The sequence below is a fragment of the Drosophila melanogaster genome, chromosome 3L, assembly GCF_000001215.4.
Source record: "Drosophila melanogaster chromosome 3L".
Lineage (NCBI taxonomy): Eukaryota > Metazoa > Arthropoda > Insecta > Diptera > Drosophilidae > Drosophila > Drosophila melanogaster.
In genome coordinates, this window is record NT_037436.4 from 591948 (window position 1) to 615626 (window position 23679).

Below are 23679 nucleotides of genomic sequence, written 5' to 3' on the forward strand. Positions count from 1 at the left end.
TGTAGTGATGGATCGAAATCAGATCAATGGATCTGGCCCGAGATCGAGTGGCAATAACTTATGCGGAGCGGTGCAACTTCAGCACCTAATTTCAGGTCCAGCCGCATCCTGTTTACGGGAACTCCTTGTGAACTCAAGGGTTTTGTCGGATGGATGTGGATATGGAAATGGATCTGGATGCGGATGGAAGGTGGGTAGGGAGGGCCTTCGGGCCGGATATGTGAGTGTGAGTAATTCCTGGGCGCGGAATCAAAGTTTTGGATCGTGCCGTTCCGTGGCGAGATCATAAAGTTCTATTTATACCAATTAGGGGAGAGCTATAGTTGCGGGAAGTTCAAACTCCGAGTACCGAGTACCGATCCCGAGTCCCTAGTCCCGATCCCCCTGCCACCCATCTGCGAGAACTTTCCAAGAGCAAGTGGAGCGATTCCGAAGGTGGCTGCCACTTTGCAAGGCCCAAACGAATGTGTTTTTTGGTGGGTGAGGATAGAGACGGAGGGTTGGCATGTGCCGCCACTTGAATCAGTGGCTGTTTATTGGGGATGGGATCGGATTGTGAGAGAGAGGGGTATGGGGATCGGGATCGGGGAGGCTCCGAGTGCCATGTGCAATGGCAGCCAAACATCAACCGTGTCAAAATTCAAAGAAACAAAAGCGGAAATGTTTTTGTTTTCCTTATTTTTAACAGCCGCCACATGAGGAAAACTAAAACACCCGAGTGCCCGTGGTAGTGGTAATGGTAATGGAAAGCTGACTTGGTCAATGAACTTTTCCCGCTGTCTATAATTGGCAGTGCCAGCGGAATTTGGTTATGAACCTGGCACTACGATGAAGTTAAAAAGTAAATATTATATATAAAATAAAACATTCGGAGAACATTCATTAAATTAAGATAAAACCCGATCAGGCGATCATGTGAGACTGCGATTTATTGGGCAAAATAAATAATTTAATATTTTGTCTACAGACCAATAAAAGAAATCCAAAAACTCTTAACAATGTGAGATTATTAATTAAGCAGCTTATAAATAATAAGTGTTAACTAATAATAATAATAATAATATAATAATATAATAATAATTATAATATAATTTATGCATGATATGTGAAAATTTTAAATTGTATCTACATATTTTGCATGTAGAATATTTAAAAATTATATGTAAAAATACGTATATTACTGGAATGCAGTATTAATGTATTAGTTGATAAATACTAAAAAGTGCGCAAGTCAAACGGTAACACCGATACTTTCGTACAACTAACGCCTCCTAAAATCGATGACACGTTTATCGGTTCGCCAATCGAGCAATAATAGAATTTTGCTGCGCTGCCGAATTTTCGCGAAATTCACCGGAAAACGCACGTAAGCGGGCCAAAACTGCACTAAAATATGCACAACTAGAAAGGCCATCCATAAACCATAAGAAACGCAAAGCAAAAGACGCGGAGCAGACAGGGAACAAACAGCAAACATCATGGCGCCCACCCCCTTGCCCCTCGAGCAAATGCCTGGTGTTGGCGGTGGCGGAGGAGGCTACCTGCCCGCTGCCCAGGTGAGTGTTGCTGCCAAACTCATTATCCCATCTCCATACAATGGATACATTGTGCTTCACAGGAGGGCGGCCCCCGGATCAACACCATGTCCATGTCGGTGCTGATCGACTTCATCATCCAGCGGACGTATCATGAACTAACTGTACTGGCTGAACTGTGAGTAAATGTTTGAATGAGTATATTTATATGTTTAACTGAGGCTTGCTTACCGCGAATTTTAGATTACCACGCAAAACGGACATGGAACGCAAGGTGGAGATCTACAACTACGCGGCACGCACCCGCCATTTGTTCACCAGGCTGAATGCGCTGGTCAAATGGGGCAACTCGGTGTCCAAGGTGGACAAATCGTCGCAGATAATGAGCTTCCTGGACAAGCAGAACATGCTTTTTGTGGAGACCGCCGACATGCTGGCGCGCATGTCTCGTGAAACTTTGGTTCGTGCTCGATTGCCCAACTTTCACATACCCGCCGCCGTCGAAGTTCTGACTACTGGCACATATAATCGTCTACCCACCTGTATACGCGAGCGTATTGTGCCGGCCGATGCAATTACGCCGGCGGAGAAGAGACAGACACTGCTCCGCCTGAACCAAGTCATCCAGCACCGCCTGGTCACAGGAAAACTTTTGCCCCAGATGAGAGAATTTCGCATTCGCAACGGACGAGTCACCTTCGAGGTGAAGCACGAGTTTAGCGTTTCACTGACCGTAATGGGGGATAATCCCACAGTACCTTGGCGGCTGCTGGACATCGATGTGCTCGTAGAGGACAAGGAGACGGGAGGTAAGGAATCTGTAATTCTCTCATAAGTCTATATTATGTACTAAAATCATTGACTTTGATAGACGGAAAATCGCTGGTGCATCCGCTGCAGGTCAACTACATCCATCAGCTCATCCAGGCACGCCTAGTAGAGAATCCCAATGCTCTTAGCGAGGTCTACAACTGTCTGCACTACTTCTGCCAATCCCTGCAGCTGGAGGTTCTGTACACGCAGACCCTGCGTTTGAACTACGAAAGACTGGACGACAACAATATAACTGTGGAAGAGTACGTACCAGGCGTAAAACTGACGGTGTCGTATTGGCGTGATCTAAAGTCGGAGCTGGGCTACCGCCTAACCGTTCAATCGGATCCCAGCGAGATCGGGCGTCCGTTGGCAGTGGTCCACGTGCCCTCACTGGGCGCCAAGGAGTCTGCCGAAGTGGCGGATCGGGCCGTACGCTCTGAACACCTTTCGATGGAGCGCCTAATTGTACATACTGTCTACATACGATCGGTGTCCAGGCTGAGCGATCTCAAGCTGGAGTTTCAGGCTTTTTTGAAAGATGTTGACTGTGAGTGTAAAGTAAAACTTAACTAGGTAGATTATCGAGGACTAACTAATCCCTGTTCTCCCAATGACAGTCAACCTCCAAGGAACTCCTGCTATTTTGACCGTCCCCGTACTCTCGCCCTGTCTGAGGGCCGAGCAGATTCACATCACCATTGACACCCACACAGGCATGTTCCGTTGTCATGTGCCCAAGCATCTGGACTGTCCGATAATGGAGGAGATGCAGGACTGCCTCAATGGGGATCGCAGCAAGCTGCCCGCTTTGCTTTCGGAGCTGCGCTTTTGGATCACCCATCGGAGGTGCGACAAAACCCTACAACATCTTCCGGCTACGGCCACCGAGACACTTCCATTTCTTGTGCAGCCTGATCAGGAGATTTTGCAGCCGGGCAGGCACAAGATTTATGTCAAGCTGCACAGGCATCCAAATATTGTTTTGGTAATTATACATTTAGTAAGTGTAATTGTGAAAATATGAAAACATTGATTCATTCCAGGTGGTTCAACTCAAGGAAAAGACTACCATGCCCAACGAAATGGAATACACCTTTCACCTGGGCTTCGTGGCCTACCAAAAGGACGAGCTGGATGTTATAGACGACTCCGCCATGCAGCTGGTGTCTATAGTGGCCCAACCGCATTCGGACATTCCAAAGTGTTACACCAAGCTGATGCGCCTTATTGAGTTTGATACTTTTGTTGCCACTCATGGACCTGGCACTGAGGTGGACGGTGAGCACAATGACACTTTAAATCCCTTTTCCATATTATCAAACAATCCATCTTTTAGCGGAGGTTTCCCCGCACAAACGAAAGTCGAATGGGGATTTGCTGGCTCCTCCAGCTAAACAACAAAAGACCATATTTCCTGCCTACTTCATTCCCGAGCTGGCTCATGTGGTGGCCATGTGCGATGAAAAGATACCGTTCATGAACCTAGCCCAGACGCTGTCCAAGCACAATATTCCCCACAGCGGACTGCAGGTGGAAGCGAATGCCACGTCACTTGTTCTGAAGATACTGGCCTTACCACAGCCAGGAAAAACAACCTTTGCAACCCAACAACAGCAGCAACAGGGAGCACCTGCAGTGGCAGGAGAAAATAAGCCAAGTGGTACCTCTGGACTGCCGAAAATCGACTCCCACGTGTGGGACGACCTAATGCGTCGCGTTCTCTCCATATCGATTCGTTCACAGACCAACAAGAACAGCCAGGTCCGGATCTGGGTAGTGGAGTTCGTCTTCTACAGCACACCGCTGCAAAGTAGCCATCCGAAGGAGCAGGGCAGTCGGCGGACTGTTTACCTCACCTACGAACAGGCGAACTACGACTTTTCAAAAACAGTTGAGGATTTGCTAAACGACTGGTCGAAAATCGTGTACCTTTACACGCTGGTTTACGACTTTGCTGAGCAGCTGCTAAATAGTTAGTATAATACACGTGCATTCGTCTGCATTTATTAACTTACCTTCATTTTTTAGAACGTCTTTCCCTTTGTGACATGCTAGTGGTCAAGTCATACAGCTACATGAACCTGCTCCTCGGATACGGACCCAAAAAAGAGGTGAGCTGCAATATCTATTGGTCGGTGCAATCCCACGGCTTCCGACTGACGTTCGTCGGCGGAATGTCAGCTGTAAACGGGCACTCAATGATGCGTGACCAGCTGGCGCAACACTTGAACCAGCAGCATAGCATCACCCAAATCGCCCAGATTCTCCATGAAACCTACAACCCGTTGAGCTCCATTGCCAAGCTGCCGGTGCTGCCCTTCTTGGGGATACCGGTAAGTACATTTAGCTGCTATGCATCAAACATCATTACATTATTCTTTGATTCTAGCGCCCTCAGGTGCCAGTGCTATCGTTTTGCGTGTTGGCACAATCGCCGTGCCTGATAAGGTTGACATATCAGGCAGTGTACTGCCTGGAGTTGCGTTTCCGTGCCAACAGACTCGTATCCATCCGAGATGGAGCGAGCAGTCGCTTCGAGCGTAACGTCGTGGAAGAGTTCACGCCCATTCAGGGTCTGAAAGCCTTCCTCTCCAAGTACGTGGACGAGTCGGCGGTCTACAGGGGACGGGCCTCCCACGAGGACGACAATCCGCTGTCACCAATGGGAATGGAGGACAACTTCGGTGGACCGAGCAGTGTTGCGGGGGTAAGTGCTGGTGGATCCTCACCATTTTTGGGTACTGGAATGCGGGGACCGCAGTCGCCGAGAGACAGTGGCCTGCGTTTTCCTGCCCCCCACACTCCGCCCTCCAGTTCAAATCCGCACACACCCGCCAGTCCGCATCCAAGTGCGGGGGCAGGTGGCGGCAGTGGACCCCAGGGACACGGCAACTTCAACCTGACGTCACCGCCAGCGCCACATATGCCACATCCGTCGCCAAGCGGCTTGATGCCGTCGTCTCCGCTAAATCCTCAGCCCAGTCCCCACATGGTCCATAGTCCTGGACCCAACACGCTCTACATGCAGAGCCACCAGGACTCTCCCTTCACCGCCATGTCGCCGGCGAATAACAATTGGCCCGGATCCCCCAGCATGCCGCGCCCATCTCCACGACCCGGACAGAGTCCTGATCACAAGAGCACCGGTGGTGGAGCAGGAGTGGCCGGTGGAACGGATAGAGGAGGCTCTCGGGGCACTCTCAATCGGCCCTGGGCTGGAGCAGTACCTACTCTCCTCACCCATGAAGCTTTGGAGACTCTGTGTCGTCCCAGTCCGTATCCGAACAAGGATATCAATGTGCCGGACATGAGTCCTCTAGAGCGTTTTCTAGGCTGCGTTTATATGAGAAGGCAATTGCACAGAAACATTCAGAGCGAGGAGACGCTTACCGCCCTAAACAGTACAGAACCAGGAGTGGTGCTCTTCAAGGTCGATGGACTGCAGTGCCAGGTGGTGCTGAATCAGATGCACATGCAGACGCTGCACCTCAAAGTCTCTCAGCTGCCGCCCATGCCCGACAAGCATCCGCCGCCGTTCCAGCTTAGCCAGGACGATCTGCTGGTTATAGAGCAGTACTTTGACACCAGAGTGGCAGCTCCACCATACCGACCCAATTCCCTGCACAGCATCTGCCGGCTGTTGAACCTGCCCGCCCAGGTACTTAAGGATTTCGTACAGATCATGCGTTTGGATTTGAAGCCGGAGCTGGGTGGCGACCAGTTGAAATGGACGGTGCAGATATGTTTGCGCATGCCGCCCTCGGCGGTTCCCATTGTGCCCAGTGGCAATGCATGCGTGGTTATGGGTCGCATGAAGATACTGTTCTTCCTGCAAATCACGAGGATACCCTACGGCGCGGTCATAGGCGTGGGCAAGGACTGGAAGGACAGCCCCTCTTTGGTGTTGCCCATTGTGTACGACATTCAGACGAACGTCACCCAGCTGGCGGAACGCACAGGACAAGTGATCTCGCCCACAATGACCGCTGCTAGCACTCTTCTTCGACGCTTTGCCGAGTTCAATGCGCAACAGAATCAGTGTACGCTCTTCCCAGCCATTACGGATCTTCTGACGAACCTCCAGCTGGCTGCCGAGATGCCACAGCCCCCACCCAACCAATCCATAGGACCTCCCGTAGGCGTGGGTGTCGGAGTGGGATCCAGTCCGAATCCGATGATGCCCATGCAGCAGCTGCCGCAGCAAGTGGGACCGCAGGGCCCAGTGGGTCCCGGCGGCTACCCGCAGATGGGCCCCAATCCCGGTGGCCCGCAGTGATGAAGGCGCAAGCGCCGCGCCTCCTCGCAGCAGCCGTGAGCTGAAGGACTGTGAGCTGGCAACCCGGAACGGCGACCGATTATTTATAAACGAGTTTATTGGATAAGAGTACACAGAACACCCTCTACTCTGGGGTGAGTCGATTTGGAATCTCAAAAATCGTAGCAAAAAAAAGTAAACCATGATCAGTTTTGAAGTTTGCCAAAACTGCTCATAGTTCGCTTTCTGTCCCTATAATTTTGTAGATTGTTCTAATACCAAGAAATCGATCCACTCCACGATACACTATTTAGTTAATGTTTGTATTTGTATTTGTATTCGGCAAATCCAGAAGTAACTGGAATTGCCAAATAATATTTTAAGCTTTCTGGGTACCATGGAAAGTCTGCTTTGGTAGTCCTTAAGATTCCATTTCACCAATATTGAGGTGTTCCTGTTGACCAAGGACCAAACATATTTCGCATGCGTAAGACAGCAGCCATCTGACCCAAGAAAAGAAAAGAAAAGCACATCTCATTTGGGGATCAGATGCTATATACATTTTATTGCGCTGTACTCCCTGAAATATTGGGCATGAAAACAAATTACACATCCAAGATTATAAATTGTTAACTAAACAGTGCGGCTAGTGCGGCTATGTAATAAAAAGATTATCGATTATCTATAAATGTAGGTGTGAGTCATACTTCTGTGTTCCTTTTGCTAATTTGTTTCTATCACATAGTTCGATTGCAGATGCGCCAGAGATGCTGCCATGCGGACTCCGAAGGAGCAGATGGCAGCGGAGATCTGGCAAAATGCTTTGTGACTATTGCACCGAGGTTAGTTTGTGTTGTCGTCTACCTAATAATCTATCTACTCCCGTCGGTTTTTGGCTTGGTTGCTGGTCGCGCGGTGAATAGCTCCCGTTCACTGCTGATTCGCAATCTGAGTGTTGTCCATCTGGGTGGTCAGCTCGGATATGCCCTCCTCCTCCTCAGAGATGAGGTCCACCCAGTAGCGGAGCTTCTTGCTGCGCAGGTAGCTGGCGGAGTTGTCGAAAACCACCGTGTCTAAGGATGATTTTCACATGTCATTAATCGAGGTAACAAAAACGAAGCTTATTTTACTCACAAGTGGTGTTCGGTCGTGTAGAGATGTAACCAATCTCGTCCATCTCGTTGGAGTACACGGTTCCCAGGGGCACCTCGCTGCGCTTCTCGCCCGTCTTGTCGTCCACGCTGTAGATGCCGAATTTGATGTCGTAGTCAAAGGTGCGGAACTCCCAGGAGAGGATCTTCTGCTCCTCAACGTTGACCTTAAAGTGCAGCTTCAACTTGTCGCCCTTGGGAACCTGGGCCTCCACAAAGTCTCGATCGCTCTGCTGGCTACTCTGATCAATGTAAAGCTCCTCCGGCAGCTTGCCTCCCCAGACCATCAGTGCCTTGCACTGGGGATCTCCGTTCCTGTCCACCATCTCGCCGCCCCAGGCCTTCGGAAATGCCTTTCGGTTCACATGGGAGAAGAGTTGCTCCTGCCAGCGGTCCACTCCGGATTTGTAGATCACGATCTTGCTGGTGGTGTTCTCGTCCAGGAATTTCTTAACAATGTTGAACGCCACCGAGAAGAGCTTGGGTGCGTTGATGATGTAGCACATCTTGAGGAGCTCCGGGAAGTTGGCCTCGTATTGCTTCACCGTAGAGATCACACATTCGGCAGCCGGTCGCCAGGCGTACTGCTTCAGGTTCACATCCTGCATGTCGAAAAATACAACCAGCTGGCGGGCTCGCCATCCGTGCTTTTGACTCTGATCGTAGGCGATCTTCATGAAGCGCTCGAGCAGCAGGACCAGGTACTTTTGGAACTCAAACCGCGTGACGCAGTGCATCATGCCCCACATGTCGAAGTTGGCAAAGGGGCAGACCAGCACTGAAAGGAGAATTGGAGTTGTTTAGTTTGGTGGCTTTGTTTGTGCAGAGCAGTCGCAACCAACCCGGTGATCCTTCGTTGTCGTAGCCCATGAGGCCGTATGGCAGATACTCCTGCAATGCCTTCGGTGGATCCCACTTCTCGATGTTGTCCACATTCCACATGGCGCGTGTTTTCAAACTCTGCAAGGTGATAATAAAGTCTAATCTGTTATAGCCATTCATAGTAATGTTCTTTTACTTACAGCTCTCAGCATTTTCTCCGCTGCCTCCAGATTCCATTTTCGAGCTGTTTTAGAGCAGAAGGAAATAAAGTTAATGCAGCCTGTCTTCTGCTTAATTATATTGAGTAGTAACTCACCTCTTAGCCAGCGCACCAAGAAGTAATCGTCGTGGGTTCCAACCAACGCATCATCCATTTGCTTGCGAAACTGTAAGTACAATAAATGTGTTATTATCAATTGCAGATAATATTTTACAATTTTGTATATGAATCATTATACTTGAGCACAATATTCATGATTCATATATTTGATTAATTTTTTAAGCTTCAAATATATCGTAAAGAAGCTTTCACTTAAAAAAAATTGATTTTGCCCTCTATCATGTGCAGAGATGTAGCGATCTGGTTCAATTCAATTTAAAAATCTGTTATTTTCAATCTGATATGTAATCCAATTTGTTTAAATGATTTATTTACTGAAGGCCGAGGACAGCTTGACAGCATTTTTGAAGAGCAGAGCGGGTAAATTTCCTATCTCCAAACGATAACGTTTATTGGGTTCGGTAGACTGCATATTGGCCTTTGTTGTTGCCTTAATTGCTGTTAATTTGTATTGGCCTTGTCCCGACTGCCAAATTCGGGTGTTGTTAACGAAAGCTGATTCGCACAGAGGCTGATAGCAAGAGTTCATTTAATCGGTTGCAGTTGCTTTATCAGCCAACAACACCCTTGATGCCTTTTACTAACTTATTTGTCGGGCAAACATCACGTACTTCAATTTGCATTCGCATTCGATCAAGTGCATATTTAGCACCATTTCAATCATTTAATTGACTCGCGTCTAGGTTGTTTGCCAACTGCTGAGTCACTCGGCTAGGGCCAAAACCACTTGGAATTCAATAACGAGGCCGTCTCTCCGCTAACCGCTTCTTTTATTTAGTTTTTTCCGTTTTCGCTTTTCGCAGCTCGGCTGCAAGCTTGGCCAAAGACCAAGCTGTGGCTAATACCCGACTTTGGATGTCATTAGCGCCGAGTTCTGTTGGCTTTTGGCTGTGTTACTTCCTCGTTTCAACGGCCGTAAAACTGGGTTTTTGGCCACTTGCTTTGTTCTTCCACTTCTTGGCCTGACTTTGAATGCGTTTTTGAGGCAGACAAAAAGGTTAATACCCATTGAGCCACTCGAAATTGAGTCTATATATGGCGTAGTCAGCTTATAATTTAGTCTGCCGCTCAAATAGTGCTTGTCTTACCATTTAACGCTACCCAATGTTGCAGTCGTTTTGCATTCCACTTGAAATCCAGAAGACTGCGAAGTTTCTCTTCGTTTGTTTGGAGTTTAGGCAATTTCAAGACACCTGCGCTGAAACCTGTTGTTTGTGTGATTTATGCAAATTGTTCTAAATTTCTAGAGTAGATCTCTACGGGTCTAAGGGTCGATCCCTGGGTGATTTCGTTCTGGATCAATGCTCTTAGCTTAACGACTGGGTCGCGTTTATCATTAACCACATCATGAGTATTCATACTGGTAATCGCAGTCATTGTGCTATAAAATGGCAGTCGCACTTAGCATCCCGCGCGCAATTAAAAAAGGGCAGGGGTCGATCTTAATACGACCATTATGATGGATTCGTCTTCATTGCCCATTTTATTTATTGCAAGCTACCAGATTTATTCCTCTTATTACAAACACTCACTTATAATGCATTCTGCTTATTTGGGTACAACGCCTCAGTTGCCCGTTTTATGTGTAGTTCATTTATTTGCATATTTTCATTGAACTGTTCGGTTTGAGTGTCACCATTCGACTTCAGCTGAGTTTTGGTTTCGCAAGCGGTTTTCAGTGTGCCGGCCAAGAACTCGCAAGTAGTCAACAATGCGCAACTGCAGAAACATGCATCAGTGGCGAAGTTAGGAGGCGTTTCGAGGGTCTAACAAAGTATTATTTCCCACTTGCTTCATTTGATGGGAATGTATTCGGCACACCCAGCCATCAGGGTTTTCCTCATACAGGAACATTAATCTTTCGATGTTTTTAAGTAGCCCCCCCCCCCCCCCCTCATTATTTCCGAAACTACATCTCTGGCCAGGGAATACGTATACCGTATACTGAATATGTTGCAGTTGATTCTGCTTTGCCAGCCGCTCTTTGCCGCAGTTCAAAAACCGTGGTTTAGAGTCTAGTAAAATTTGCTAACATTTAAAAAAGGAAGTCAAGCGAGCAATCCATAATCTCATTTCCATAAGCAGCCATCAATATGCTTCGCTGACTGCACGATGACTGTTCTGTTTTAGTTTATCTAGAATACTCCATAGATCATTGGGAAATTCATAAGGCCACTTTGTTGCAAACATAACATTGAATAAAAAAAAGTTGGTAAACTTGTCGAATCGGCCGAGTTCTTACTACTTTTTAATAAATTAATGATAGATAACATCAATCATAGAAGGTATTATAAAAGGCTCAATGTATAAATTTCTCAAGTTTACAAGAAAATAATTTATTTTATTTATTTATTTATTTTTACTTCTCCACTATATACTCAAAATAAATCCCTGTGCAAAAACGATTACTATAAAGTGGGTAAACATTGCTTCGTTATGGAGCTTTATCTGCATACTCACCCTGGCAAGAATCCCCCGGCAAATGCCGAGTATTTTCCCCTTACCTTCTCCAATATGGCGCGCTGTTCTTCGCTGATTTCGGGCAGTGGACCTGACATGTTTTTGGTTTGCTTGTATTTTGACTATGGCGTATCTTAGATATTTGGCCGAAATATTGACCGAGCGGCGTCTGAACGTTGCCAATTTTGGTAAGCCGGGCACACACAATCACATGAAGTCGATGATATGCGGCCGAATGCGGATTTCTTTTCTGTTCACACGCAAAATTTTAAAAGCTCTTGCTATGGTTGTTCGGTTTTTGGCAGCTGCGGCTCAGAAGAAGAGATAACAATAAAAACTTTCTACTATTATTTAGCCGTTACGTTAACGCTTTTAGCCGCGCACATTATTTCCAGCGCAATTATTCTGCGTTTTATTATTGTTTGTCTCGATTCGTAGTCTCTACGGACAGGCTAATTACAATAATGCCAGCTTGGAAAATACTTCAAACTTGGCCCAAGGCGAGTGTCGCACGCAAATGGTTAAATAAACTAACTGAAATCCGTATTCACAGCTGTGTTCGCGTCCAGAATGTTTTGCTTTTGTTAGTGATAAAGCGACGAGGTGAGGTATAGTATATCTTTGCCGCTTTTCGCGAGTTTCCGAACCGTTCCGTTCCGAGGGTGGCGAGCTACTGACGCCAACGATTCCAATGCGCCACTTAAAAGTGGATGAAACGAACGGAGAGTAAACAGAGAGTCTGCCAGCCAAGAGAATCCACTCTTTAAGCCAGAGAACAATTGAACAGCGGACGTCTCGACTACGGGATACCTGGTCCTACCTACGTTCGCATTTAATAGGTTCACACGTGAAATAGGTATGGGAATATTCAATTGACTTAATAAAAAAGTTAAAATCTCTCTCTAGTTTTTCTTTGTCTTCATTGGAACATTACCTACGAGTTCAACTTTGCTTATACTAGATTTGTGAATTCACCTGATCCAATTGTGGCACTTACCAATCAACTGAAGCACTTTTCAACTGATAACGATTTTTTTTTTTTGCATGCCAAATATAAACATATGTTTGGCAGGATAAGATAGGAAAGTCAAGTGCCTTGGCCCCCATGGAACGCATTTTGTTATTTATTTACGACTCGGTTTACCACTTTTAACTAACTTCCATCTAAAAATCACAGTAATTTGAAAATATTGGGTCAAATCCGGAATGTATTGCCCTTTTCTAATCTTATTTTAATACCACTTTGCTCCATTATATTGGCGTTTGAATCCGAGACTTTTAAATTTTTTTCAATTTTTTGAAAAAAAATCATGATGTTACCCCTTATCAAAAATGCAAAAATTGACAAAAAATTAATTTTCGCAATTTAATTGGAAAGTGACACAGAAAGTTAGTAGTTGCACTCAGCTGCCAAAAAACAATCATTCTTGTGTGTTTGTGACACATATGACAATTAAAGGCTACAAAAATATCTTTTTAAAACTGGTTCATGGTTCAATTGTTTTTTGTATCTTAACATTTTGTAATTACCAATATTGGGTTTACAGAACTGGTGCAAGTCTTAGCTATCTTACTTTGTTCGTCGGTCGATAGATTTCTGGTTGTTGTCTGAGATAATTGTGTGTGGTGAATTTTAATGGGTTGGCGCTCTATAGGTGAAAAAGGCTGGTTTAAAATCAAAAAATTTGCTTTCTAAAAGATGTTTACTATTAACGGCAATAATAGTTTATGGTATTCGTGTATTAGTGGTATTAGTATATGGTATTTATGCACTATACTATACACATCCCATTTTAAATTCCTTCACCCTGAACCCATTCCAAGCAAAAGACTGGATTGGTGTTACTAATTTAATGTGTGCACAATCAATCACCAGACAACTGCGCCGTCGGAGATCTTTTTGTGGAAGTCGTAGAGACTGGGGAAGACATGATCTCGATCGATGTCCTCGCCGTATTTCTTGACCAGATATGCGTAGCTCTTCTCGTGCACCAGCGCCGAGTGCCAGCCCAGTTCCTTGGCGGCCAGATAATCAGTGGTGGGACCATCCCCAATGTGAAGGCACTCCTCCGGCTTGAGGTTCTTCAGACCCGACTTCTCCATTGCCTTTTGAAAGATTTGGGGGTCGGGCTTCTCGGCCTGCACCTCGTACGAGTTAATTGCAAAGTCCAGGTACTGATCCAGCTTGGTGTTCTGCAGCAGAGTCGGCAGCCGAGGATCGAAGTTGGCTATCACACCCAGCTTGCACTTCTCCGGCTTCAACTCCTTGCGGAGCTGCTGAAGGAGTTCCACGCTGCCGTTGCATGGCTGCCAGCAAATGGAGGTTTTGTATAGCTCAATTAGGTGGTTGGAGAAGTTGTGCAGCTTCTCGTCGGGAATGGCCGCTCCACTCTCCGCAAAAGTTCCTGCAGGGCGAGTGTCAGTTATTAGTTAGTGTTTCTGTATCTATAAATGATCAACTCAAAACTACTCTTGTGTTGTGAAATAGAGTTTATAACAGTTCTAATTAACAAGAAATTAGCAGGTACGCTTGTGTGATCTTTGCATTAAAAGAGAAGTTTTCATTAATCTCTAATCTTTCGAGCGCAATCGTTGTTGACGTCTTTAACTTTTAGCTAATGTGCCTAATATGTTTTCATATATGTCACTTTGTAAGGAAGATAGTAATCATTTATTTTTCTAAATTAAATCATAAAAATAGTTGTTTCGTGATCAGATTTGCTTTTGCTATCTACTAAGAGGTATTTCTAGCAATTTTTCTTGAGAGAAGTTGCGGATACTAAGACCTCTAGTAGCTGTTGCGCCAAATGCACTTTGGAACAACCCGGAATGTTTATCACCGAGCAGACAAATACTTTGCGGGCACTCACCTGCTATCAGCTTACGCCACCATTGCTGCCATTCCATCTGGGGATTCGTGTCGCGCCCAAAGTTGGGATAATCGCGGTTCATCTTGTACCTGAAAGGACGGGCAGTTCAGTTGGAGCATTCACCACAAAATGTCTGTGCCTCCTACCAGTTGGCCTTGAAGTTCTTGGCCAGCTCGTTGTTGTCGCATCGGGCTCCGAACAGGGCTCCAATCTCGCCGTACTGCTTGCCGGGAGTGGTTCGGAATTGGAGCAGAGTGTTGGTCACATCGAAGGTTATGAGGCGAAAGCGGCTGAGGCTGCGCATTTTGCCTGAAATCTCTGAAATGCCGCTCGAGAACTCTTGACTTTCGACTCTCGTCGAACGTTGGCGACTGAAATCAGCCGGCGTACTACGTGAGCTGGGGGCATTCTGTTATTGTTTTGTACGAAAGCCGATCCGCTTCGTTATCAACAGCAGCTGGTGCCCCCAGATTCCGATTCCGAGGGCTTCGTATGGAATCGAATCGAATTGAATCGGACCTCGGAGCATCGAAACATACATACATACATATGTTTGTGTGTGCCGAGCCGGATTAAAATGCCACTTTATCTTTAGCGAGTGCGCTGCGGTTATCTCTCGTTTGTCAAATTAGTATCGATCTGCAATCTGCACTGATTACACGCCAAAGCAAATACTGTTAAGCGAGATAAGAACATTTTTCTTATCGCTTTTCTTACCTTTTCATTTGTGCTCTTTGTAAAACAATGCTTCTGAGCATAAAACAAAGTAAAACTTGCTTCTGAGTGTTAAACAATTCTATTATTATTATTATTTAACTGAAAAACTTAATTATATGGCATTTTATTTTAGCTTAAAAATACAAATAAACAAAGTAACAAAATTTCGTTAAAATTATTGCGCCACCTGGCGGTCCACTAGGTGGGAGTCTCGGCTTAAGTTTTCTGCTAAATACAGAGTTCTGTTAAAGCTGTAGTTATATTATTTCCAAGTAGATGGCGCCACGACCACGCACAAAGTTGGCGGTATATTCAAATACGATTTCTCCGAACTGAAAATATTTTTAAAACTAGGTTGTGCACTTAGTCCCTAAAACTATTTTAAAAAATTTTAATTTCCTTTGTAAATTACTACAACTGTTATCATTGAATAATAATGGGCTTTCCTTTAATGATTCAATCGCTGATAAGAGTAACTTAATTATAAAGAAATTCCACAAATTATTTTGGGAGCACCCTATCTGCGTTGTCATTGGCCAATTCCATTCGATTTGGCTATAAATAATACACGAATTTAACGACTTCAGGTCGGATTTCTTTGGAAAGGGATCCTGAAATTCCGTGCATTCCGCTTGTCAAATTGTCGGTTTGTTTTTGTCTTTCCTTTTTTGATCGGTATTTAGGAATGGTGGTCTTTGTACGAAATGCCATAACTCAAACATTCGGGAAAGGGAATTTCCCAAAAAAAAAAAAAAAAAAAAAATTGTGCGAAACTTTGATAATGCTATTAATTCAATTTAAAAATAATTCTACACTGATTGCACTTGGACTCTAGGGATTAGAAAGCGATCTTTAAATTTACCACAAAGTCGACCAGCCCTTATAAATATGATACGATAATTTATATTATCCAACGTATTTGGGATTTTCCGGAGTCCCCTCGTGCAGACCTCTTGGAGGTGCAACTCCGCTGATTACCACCTACAAAGCTTGTTTGCTCTGCTCTACGCCACCTTATCGCCGCAACCCAACTTGGCTCTCTGGCGGTTGCAGAAAGCGAACTAAAAAATAAAAATAAAAAAAAAAACGGCAAAATTCAGTTACTGTCCAACTTTCAACAAAAACTTTCCCAAGAAAAGTAACCAACCGAAGGCGAGTCAACGACTCCCCTGGAATTTCGTGTTGGCCCTTTTCGAAATGTGTCTGGCTTGGAAGTCGGGGCCAAAGCTCCTCCGCCTCCTCCGCCCCCAGATGCCCCCTTTGGATACCCCGATCCCCGATCCCGGGTGCCTCGATCCTCGTGCAGCTCCGGCTGGCTGCCTGACTGCCTTTTAATATTATCTGCACTTTGGGTCTTTAGCTGCCGCCACTTTTGTTGTTGTTGTTGTTGTTGTTGTTGTTGTTGCTGTTCTTGCCGCTTTGATTGGTCGTTTTAACCTGTTTGCGAATTTCTACCATGTTAATAAATAATTTTTAGTGGAGTTTTTAGAAGCTGCAGCAGCAAAAGTACCGCACCAGCAGTGCCAGCTTCATTACACTGATATAAAATATTAGAAAACAACTAAAAAAAAAAGTTGAAAGTTAACAATATACAATTAAGTTTGTACAAGTTTGATGCTTATCAAGCTAATTATTCTGCTACCACAGGCACCTGTTGTACCATCAACTATTTTTATGATGTTCATTTGTAAGACAATTATGAACATTTAAAATTTTAAAATATTTTCCATGAAAGGAGCAGAGGTGCGAAAATTTTCTGGCCGTGCATAAAAGCTAAACCCTGTGCTGCTGGCAGCTTCTCATGTTTCTCCTGGCACGACAACTCCTCATCTCATCGGAGTTGGGTCGTCGTCGTCGGATTAGGTTTGGCTGCTTCCACTGCAGCCACTTCTTTCTGCTCTTCGGATTCGATTCTGTTTGGTTCTGTGTGACTTGGAATGCAGCCAAACCGCCATGGGATCCATCCAGCCATCCTGCGTCTGCTCGCCCACTAGATTGACCAGAGCCACCTTCCCAACTGGCCAGCTCTCCTATTCGGCATCGTGCCACAAACGGACACCACAGCTCTAGGAGAAGCCGAGTTCATTAGGTGCCCGAGAACCTAATGAAACTAAATTTTCGAGATTATTTGGGTCAATGGAATGTAATCAAGTATTTAATCATTACCTGATTGAAATGGTTCTTAATATTAATAACCTGAAGGGTATTTATTTCGATGGAGGACGCTCTTGTGCCTTATACCCTACTTTGCAATATCCACTCGGTCTATGACCATTCGTTTCACATTCACAGCTCCAAGCTCGTGGAGTGCGACAACACCATGGTGTTCTTGTTTTAAATTCCTTGGCTGCTTTTTGGTTTATTTTGTGTTTTGCTCAGCGCTTCGCATCGTAGTCGTCCCCCCATCCCCGTCCAGAATTACCCGCTTGGAGCCCCCATCTCATCCTCATCTTCGCCTTCCGTCTTGGTCAGCATCTTCGCCGTCGTCTGGCTGGGATGTGGATGTGGATGTGGATATGGTTGTGGCTGTGGCTCGTTTGTTTAATGTTTGGGTTTTGTTTGAGTTTATTGAGTGAATTCCTGGAAAAACGCAGGAATTTGTCTTTGGTCTTTCTGTTGTGTTCGGCTCTGCTCTTTGCTTTCTGTTCTTCCTGATTCTGCTTTTCTTTGCTCCGAGGTCCGAATGCACTTGGTGCATAAAAATCGCTTACGGAGTTTTAAACTTTCGGGCCTCGGCATCGGTTTCCCAAAGTTGTCTGTACGGGTTTGCCGTGATAAAGGATGGACAGGTGATTATGACTTTTTTAGCGGGACACCCAATTACGTGCGATCGGCAGGAAATCGGTGAAGATCAACGAGCCTAGCCCCTTTGCCCTGTTCGCCAAAAATGCCTCTGATTGTGATTCTTATTCTGATTCTGATGGGAACCGAAGTCGGGAGTGAAATACGATACTTCGGGGTGGTGGTGCTGCCATGGGGTTCGGGATTATAGCCGTGTCCTATCGAACTTATTATTTGTGTGACAAAGGTGCTTCTGTTTTTTTTTTTTATAATTTCTTAGAACATTGAGTTTGAATAGTTCCTCAATTTATTCACACTCATTTATTTTAAAAGTGCTCTTATGATCGTATGATTCGTTAGTTATGAAATTATGAAATTTGTCTGAATGGCCTATTTTAGAAGTGACAAATCTTTGTCGATTTTAATATAATGTTGTAAACACACGGATTTATCACCATTTCGTTGGATTTTATTACACCGAAATGGGGGCTTCAGCGCTCTCAAAAAGAGAAATTCTTTTAGAAACTGCACGCAGAAGATCCATTGGAATCCTCCCCTGTAAATAAAGATAGAAAGTTTTTCAGTTCCGGTATGCCCAAAATAGAACATTCCCGCTGGAGTTTCACCTTTGCGCGTATTTTCTTTCCCCCATGTCGGTTCGGATTTAGTGTTCCTAAATCACAGCGAGATCTCTTTAGCGTTTCTGTAGGGGATCTGGGCAAATGGTGGGATGAGGTGGTTGGATCCGCGTGACTGGGGTGCTCTTCCGGCAGTTGGACCCCTCAATGGCTTCCAAAAATACGGGAAATGGATGGAATCTTGGGAGAAATTTGCTATTTTCGACCGATGATTGAGTTGTAATGATTGGGCCATAGTTATAGTTTTTGTTCTGCAGCATCCCATCCCCCACATGGATGAATGGAATGCATATGTGCCACAACAGCATCTTTGCGTGTCAGTCAGCCGCCCTGCACTTGGGAAAAAGTTTTAGGACAATACCGAAGTAAATATAAAATGTTTAAATGCTATATGTTTAAATGTGGTCGTAGGTACTTAGATTTAAATTTGTCTTGTGAAGTCATACATAGCTCATACTTTTAGATACATTTGTGTTCCTAAATGTATAACATATCGTTATATTATTGTTTTGCTTCCTAACAACATTTCTGTAAGTTCGTTAAAGCGTTCTATTCAAGTTTTCCCATCTGCACAAGCATCAACCAATCGTCCAAAAAAATGAGGGACGCCTACGTCGCATTCCTTCGCCGACTGAGGGGCACTCGGCAAACAGACGGCGCTGGGCATTCCCAGACAATGCTCCCCGAAAGCGAAGAGATGCAAAGGCTTTCGGAGTGATGGCCAAGCGCCCCCCAAAGAACTTTAAATAAAATTTGCGGGAGGGGGAGCGGGAGGTGTACATATTGCCCGGACATTTGTTTGCCCCTTGTAGGATTCCTTCTTTGTTATTCTATATACAGATAAACTTGTCTAGAAGCAACCAACACCTCAGACTGCATTTAAAACATTTATTTTTCTGATTTTGAGGATCGTTTGGTTTAAACGACTTAATTCGTGGCTTGGCTACAATTTTATTTCCAAACCCATTAAGGTAGAGATTTTCACTAATTTTAGCCGACGAAAAGTCTTTTTTGTGTTGTTGCTAAGTTTCTAATTTGGTGGGCAAGTGAATCTGAATTTGAATTTAGGAGTGATCTGGTATGAATGTATATAGTCATGTCCGTGTCTCATTTTCCTTTGCAGTGTGGTGTTTTGCAATATTAGCAGTTTGTTAAGATATAGTATATACTTTCCATTGGAAAACAAAAATCAGTCATTATGTTTCTTTGAAATTGCGTTCAATATGCCAGGCATCGATCCTATTTCCTTGACCGCTGCTGTCTACGTGCGTATGCGTACTCTGCTTCGTCCATTACTCAAAGAAAGCGTCGCGAAAGAATTGCCAGCGAGACGTTGATGTTGATGTCGGTCAAAGACGGCCAGACAATGTTTAATTTGTGTGCGAATTTCTGCGCACCAGGGCTGCAGCCTCAAGATGTGAGTCATGTAATGGGTGGAATGCTCCAACTACTTTCACTTCCAGAGGCGCCGGTAGGTAGGCAATGCTTGGCTAACCTATAAAGCTCTAGGATATCCGCCGGAAGTAGTGCAGCCCTGGCAAGAAAAGGAAATGGCAGCCCTGGCTGGCGTAGCGCCACCATTACCATTGCGACATTATCCGCGGTGCGTTGTCGTCTGGCCAGTCTGCGATCTATTTTCGGCCATGTCTTCGTCTGCAGGAAGCTCAGTACACAGAGCTAAAAAATATAGTGTAAAAATTTAAATAATACTTTGTTAATAACAAATATAAATTAAACCGATACGCTTAAGTTTAGTCTTTAACGTTATCTCTACCAAGAAAAGAATTACGTTCAATGATGTGTCGTTAATATTTAATATTTTCTCATTGAATCCATCACTGGGCCGGCTTTTCCCTCAGTGTAATCGTTGCGGATTCGTCGGTCAGTTCAACTGGCGGTGGAGACAAACGCAGACGCTAAGAAGTTTCGATTTTTATTTTTGTCTAAAACATCTTTATGTGCTTTTAAATATGCTGCGAAGTGACATTAGATTTTCCCGCGGCCGAGGCTGCGCGCGGGAGCTGAGGGGGTTGGCCAGAAGGGGGACTCAGACAGATCCGCTACAGAAATAAAATTTGTCACAGACAGTTAGATCAGCAGCGGCACAGATGTGTGTGCGTCGCTCGTCTATTCCTATGGATACATCAGCATCTGAGCATCTGAATCCGAACACCGCCAAAAGGCGGTCTAAACTTAGACCGTCCCCATCGCAGCCCCCCCTCCCCCTTTGAATTTCCCCCAACTCCACCCCTCTGGTTGACCAGTGCTGTTGATGTTTTGATTGATAGTCCTCCGAGCCCATTCCCACCCCTTTCCATCCAAGGTGTCTTCGATCCGCTCCTGGCAACAGTGGCAACCAGCAAAAGGCAAACAGCCATCCAGTTTAACAGGTCATTCAGCCTGTTTTGTGGTCAAAAACCAATTTTTCCAAAGTCCGCATATACTTAGATCGCACGGAGTGCTATTGGTTTTATAAAATACAAAACACACAATTTAAATATCTCTTCCCGTTTCGGAGTTTATAATTTTGGACATAATAGGTATAATTTAGCCTATAGTGCAGTGATTGAACAAAACGATATTTAGAATTGTATTACTCGATCGCTGGATTATCCATGCCAAAATGAAAGAAAATCCAAACTTTCCCATCATATCGCATTGCGTGTTTTGTGTGACTTTTCAATTATATATCGAACTTTCTTTCGATGCATTTCGAGTAGTGGGAACTCCCCGCAATCGAATTCCCACCAAGATAAAGACAGACATTGGCCAGACGCAGAAAAAACAAGTCCAGATCGAAATACTCGAGTGTAGGGAGGAATTCGGATTAATAAGGCAACTGCATTGTAGGCGGCGATTTCAAAAAGTGAATCGACAACAAACAAATTGGGCACATAATGCCGTCCGATCTGGACCCGAGTCGGCGGACACTGGCCAACCCGCTGGGCAGAGCTCTGCGTGCGACATCCCAGTGGAGGTTCATCGGTTTGGTGGTGCAAGTTGCTCGCCCGCCTTGCGAAATTCGTAGAAGTCATTGAGTCGAGCCATTTGAAATAGGATCGGATGGGCTCGGACGTTCCACTGAACGGCAATGGGCACCTCCTCATGCAGAGATTGGTCACCAGCATTCAATGTTTCCCTTTTGCTCGAATCGATTTTCCGAGAACGTAGGAGCGACTGAGGGGCAGACCACCGTGGGCACTTGTCATTTGGCCAGCGTGTAATCATTTTCGCTGACAATCACTTCCTGTGCCACAGATTTCAGAATGAATACAAATTTGAAGTGATTGGGCCGAGTTACGAGTGCACTTGGAGAAATTTCATCGCACTCATAAGAGGTGAAAAAAGATTTCAATTTAAAAGCAATAAAGTTGCTCTGGAAATGATTATATTCTATTATAGAGAAAAGTTAAAAGAAAACGTAAGCTTCGCTAAATTTTACTCATTAGCCAAGGGAGTACACTTTTTTCGAGAAAAAATTTCTCAATGAATATCCCGAAGTGCCCTGTTTTTTCCAGTGCACAAATGGGACATTCCATGTGTGTGGTGTGTGGTGTGTGGGTGTGCCAATATCAAAGGATCAATTGCCGCGTCGTCAAGTGTGGGAAGTGATGTGTTGATTACAAACAAGTACGGATACCCGACGACACATTTCAGCCCCGACCAAAGCCAAACCCATCCCCCATCCCAGGCGATCTTCTGGGTTTTTTGGCTGCGGCATCTCAAAGATGCTTCCTGGAATCGCCCTGCGGAGACCTTTTCGGGATTACTGTATATATGCAATCAATTTTTATTGATACTGTTTTCTTGTGTGTGCGAGGGAGAAGCAGCGTGAGATATTTTCCTGTTTCTCACAAGAGGCTAGGAATTCGGGTCAGTTGCAGTGTCGACGGCTGTAAATGCCATTCATGATCGTCATAATATTTTCTTATCCTTTGGAACTAATTTTCTCGCCATCCTTGAGCTGGAGAGCCTGGGAAACACAGACTGGGAAATGAGAAAAAATTATCGAGGGAAAGTGGTTTTCAATCAGAGTATACACTAAGGTCATCGGAGTCTGATAAATTTGGTTTACGTTAATGGCATTGGCTTTTCCGGGAAAAAGGACTCTGGGAAATTCACTGCTGAAGTCACGAATGGGTGGTAATTTGATGTAGTAATGAACTATGGTAAATATAATCCATAATTTCGTTTAACAATCGTTTTAATCGAATCTTTTGATTAATTATGAATACTCAATGATATGTCGCATTTGATTATCCTGGCTTGTGGCCGTTTCGTTTTGCTCTTTACTTAATCGGATGTACCAACATTTAATTGGGTCGCTGGCAATCTGAAGTGTGAGGGCTCCATTTGCGCCTTCCACTCACTTCCACTCCACGGATCTTATCCGCGTAATGGTTTTTGGTCCATTGATGGATCTCTAATCTAATCTGCTTAGCGAGTGCCGTTCGATTGGAAGATATTCCCCGTTTCCATTTGTATTCGTTTGTAATTCGCTCGATGTGTGGCATGGTGCGGCGGTGCTCGCAGTCGCATTCGTATCTCTCGGATACGAATAGTGCCAAGCTTATTTGTCTATCTATTGGATTGTTTGTCTGTCTGCCTGCTTGTCTATTTGACTAGCAGTCCGTCGGACTTTGTGTCCGGCGGCCCTCCCCGTCGCCCCTGTGGGACCCCCTTGCTGCCCCTTCCACCGATTTTTGGGTTGTTTTGTTATGGTTGGCCCATTACTGCACATGCACAGTGTTTGCCTTGATGTTTTTAGGGTGTTTCTGTTGGTGTTGCCGTTGTTATTATTGCTGCTGCTGCTGCTGCTTCAGATGTTACAAAATCATTCATCGCACACACATATTGAAATTGTAAAAGCCAACAGCCATCAACGTATGTAGATAGAAACATATAAAAATTCTTTGCATTCCAATGAATCATGCCGCTGATGTTGCCGCTTTATAACTAGCGACAGAAAAGCCCCGTACTTGGATGGCTGGATGTAAACTTTAATTAGGTAACATTGAAGTATGTGTAGGTATGCATACTCTTTCCAGTCTTTGAGTCCGCTTCGTGGGCAACTTGTTGCTGCTGCTATTATAAATGTACGCTGTATGCCACAGGCGGCACGGCGACAAGCGAAACTATCTTAGAGATACCCGTGCATATCTATAAATTATGCTCATCACTTGGGGAAGTTTTGGGGAAATTAAAAGTAACCAGTCTAAAATCGAGAAGTTTGAAAAAGGCGAAATGATCCCAATTTTGTAGATTAAAGTAAATTCTTAAATTTGTGCAGTTTG

At 44.8% G+C, this 23679-nt stretch overlaps 3 protein-coding genes, 1 long non-coding RNA gene and 1 other non-coding gene across 6 annotated transcripts; 2 read left to right on the forward strand and 3 right to left on the reverse strand.

Annotated features, from left to right (window-relative positions):
• Nucleotides 1-1298: 1298 nt before the first annotated feature.
• On the forward strand, nt 1299-7292 carry MED14 (Mediator complex subunit 14). Of its 2 annotated transcripts, none has more exons than NM_167835.2 (9): nt 1299-1556; nt 1619-1713; nt 1779-2344; nt 2407-2904; nt 2969-3336; nt 3395-3629; nt 3688-4323; nt 4380-4684; nt 4741-7292. In NM_167835.2, exons 1-9 carry the CDS (start codon nt 1479-1481, stop codon nt 6625-6627), a joined length of 4668 nt encoding a protein of 1555 aa, NP_728534.2. In that variant the 5' UTR covers nt 1299-1478; the 3' UTR covers nt 6628-7292. The 2 variants fall into 2 exon arrangements, with proteins under 2 accessions (NP_728534.2, NP_612041.2); NM_138197.3 differs by having other exon boundaries at nt 2407-2898.
• On the reverse strand, nt 7147-12061 carry CG13893 (uncharacterized protein). The gene is made up of 6 exons (NM_138198.4): nt 11424-12061; nt 8896-8965; nt 8780-8823; nt 8600-8717; nt 7741-8535; nt 7147-7679 (listed from the first exon to the last, which is right to left on the reverse strand). Exons 1-6 carry the CDS (start codon nt 11475-11477, stop codon nt 7537-7539), a joined length of 1224 nt encoding a protein of 407 aa, NP_612042.3. The 5' UTR covers nt 11478-12061; the 3' UTR covers nt 7147-7536.
• Nucleotides 7452-8967, forward strand: asRNA:CR45807 (antisense RNA:CR45807). Its single transcript, NR_133145.1, has 2 exons — nt 7452-8724; nt 8782-8967.
• Nucleotides 12062-13217: 1156 nt separating the features above from the next.
• On the reverse strand, nt 13218-14622 carry Reg-2 (Rhythmically expressed gene 2). The gene is made up of 3 exons (NM_138199.3): nt 14396-14622; nt 14250-14338; nt 13218-13784 (listed from the first exon to the last, which is right to left on the reverse strand). Exons 1-3 carry the CDS (start codon nt 14551-14553, stop codon nt 13249-13251), a joined length of 783 nt encoding a protein of 260 aa, NP_612043.1. The 5' UTR covers nt 14554-14622; the 3' UTR covers nt 13218-13248.
• Nucleotides 14623-17231: 2609 nt separating this feature from the next.
• Nucleotides 17232-17673, reverse strand: lncRNA:CR44513 (long non-coding RNA:CR44513). Its single transcript, NR_124743.1, has one exon. It is a non-coding gene; the product is annotated as a long non-coding RNA:CR44513 (long non-coding RNA).
• Between the last annotated feature and the right edge of the window lie 6006 nt (nt 17674-23679).

Bases quoted from the DNA above. Each gene is read 5' to 3' on its own strand.
- CG13893 (NM_138198.4), bottom strand. From the start codon at position 11,477: ATGTCAGGTCCACTGCCCGAAATCAGCGAAGAACAGCGCGCCATATTG. The intron at 8,718-8,779 runs GTAAGTAAAAGA...ATCACCTTGCAG, and splicing joins CGGAGAAAATGCTGAGAGCT to AGTTTGAAAACACGCGCCAT. The intron at 7,680-7,740 runs GTGAGTAAAATA...AATCATCCTTAG, and splicing joins TACACGACCGAACACCACTT to ACACGGTGGTTTTCGACAAC.
- Reg-2 (NM_138199.3), bottom strand. From the start codon at position 14,553: ATGCGCAGCCTCAGCCGCTTTCGCCTCATAACCTTCGATGTGACCAAC. The intron at 14,339-14,395 runs GTAGGAGGCACA...CCGTCCTTTCAG, and splicing joins AAGAACTTCAAGGCCAACTG to GTACAAGATGAACCGCGATT. The intron at 13,785-14,249 runs GTGAGTGCCCGC...CTCGCCCTGCAG, and splicing joins GTGGCGTAAGCTGATAGCAG to GAACTTTTGCGGAGAGTGGA.
- MED14 (NM_167835.2), top strand. From the start codon at position 1,479: ATGGCGCCCACCCCCTTGCCCCTCGAGCAAATGCCTGGTGTTGGCGGT. The intron at 2,905-2,968 runs GTAAAGTAAAAC...TCCCAATGACAG, and splicing joins GAAAGATGTTGACTGTGAGT to TCAACCTCCAAGGAACTCCT. The intron at 3,630-3,687 runs GTGAGCACAATG...TCCATCTTTTAG, and splicing joins ACCTGGCACTGAGGTGGACG to CGGAGGTTTCCCCGCACAAA.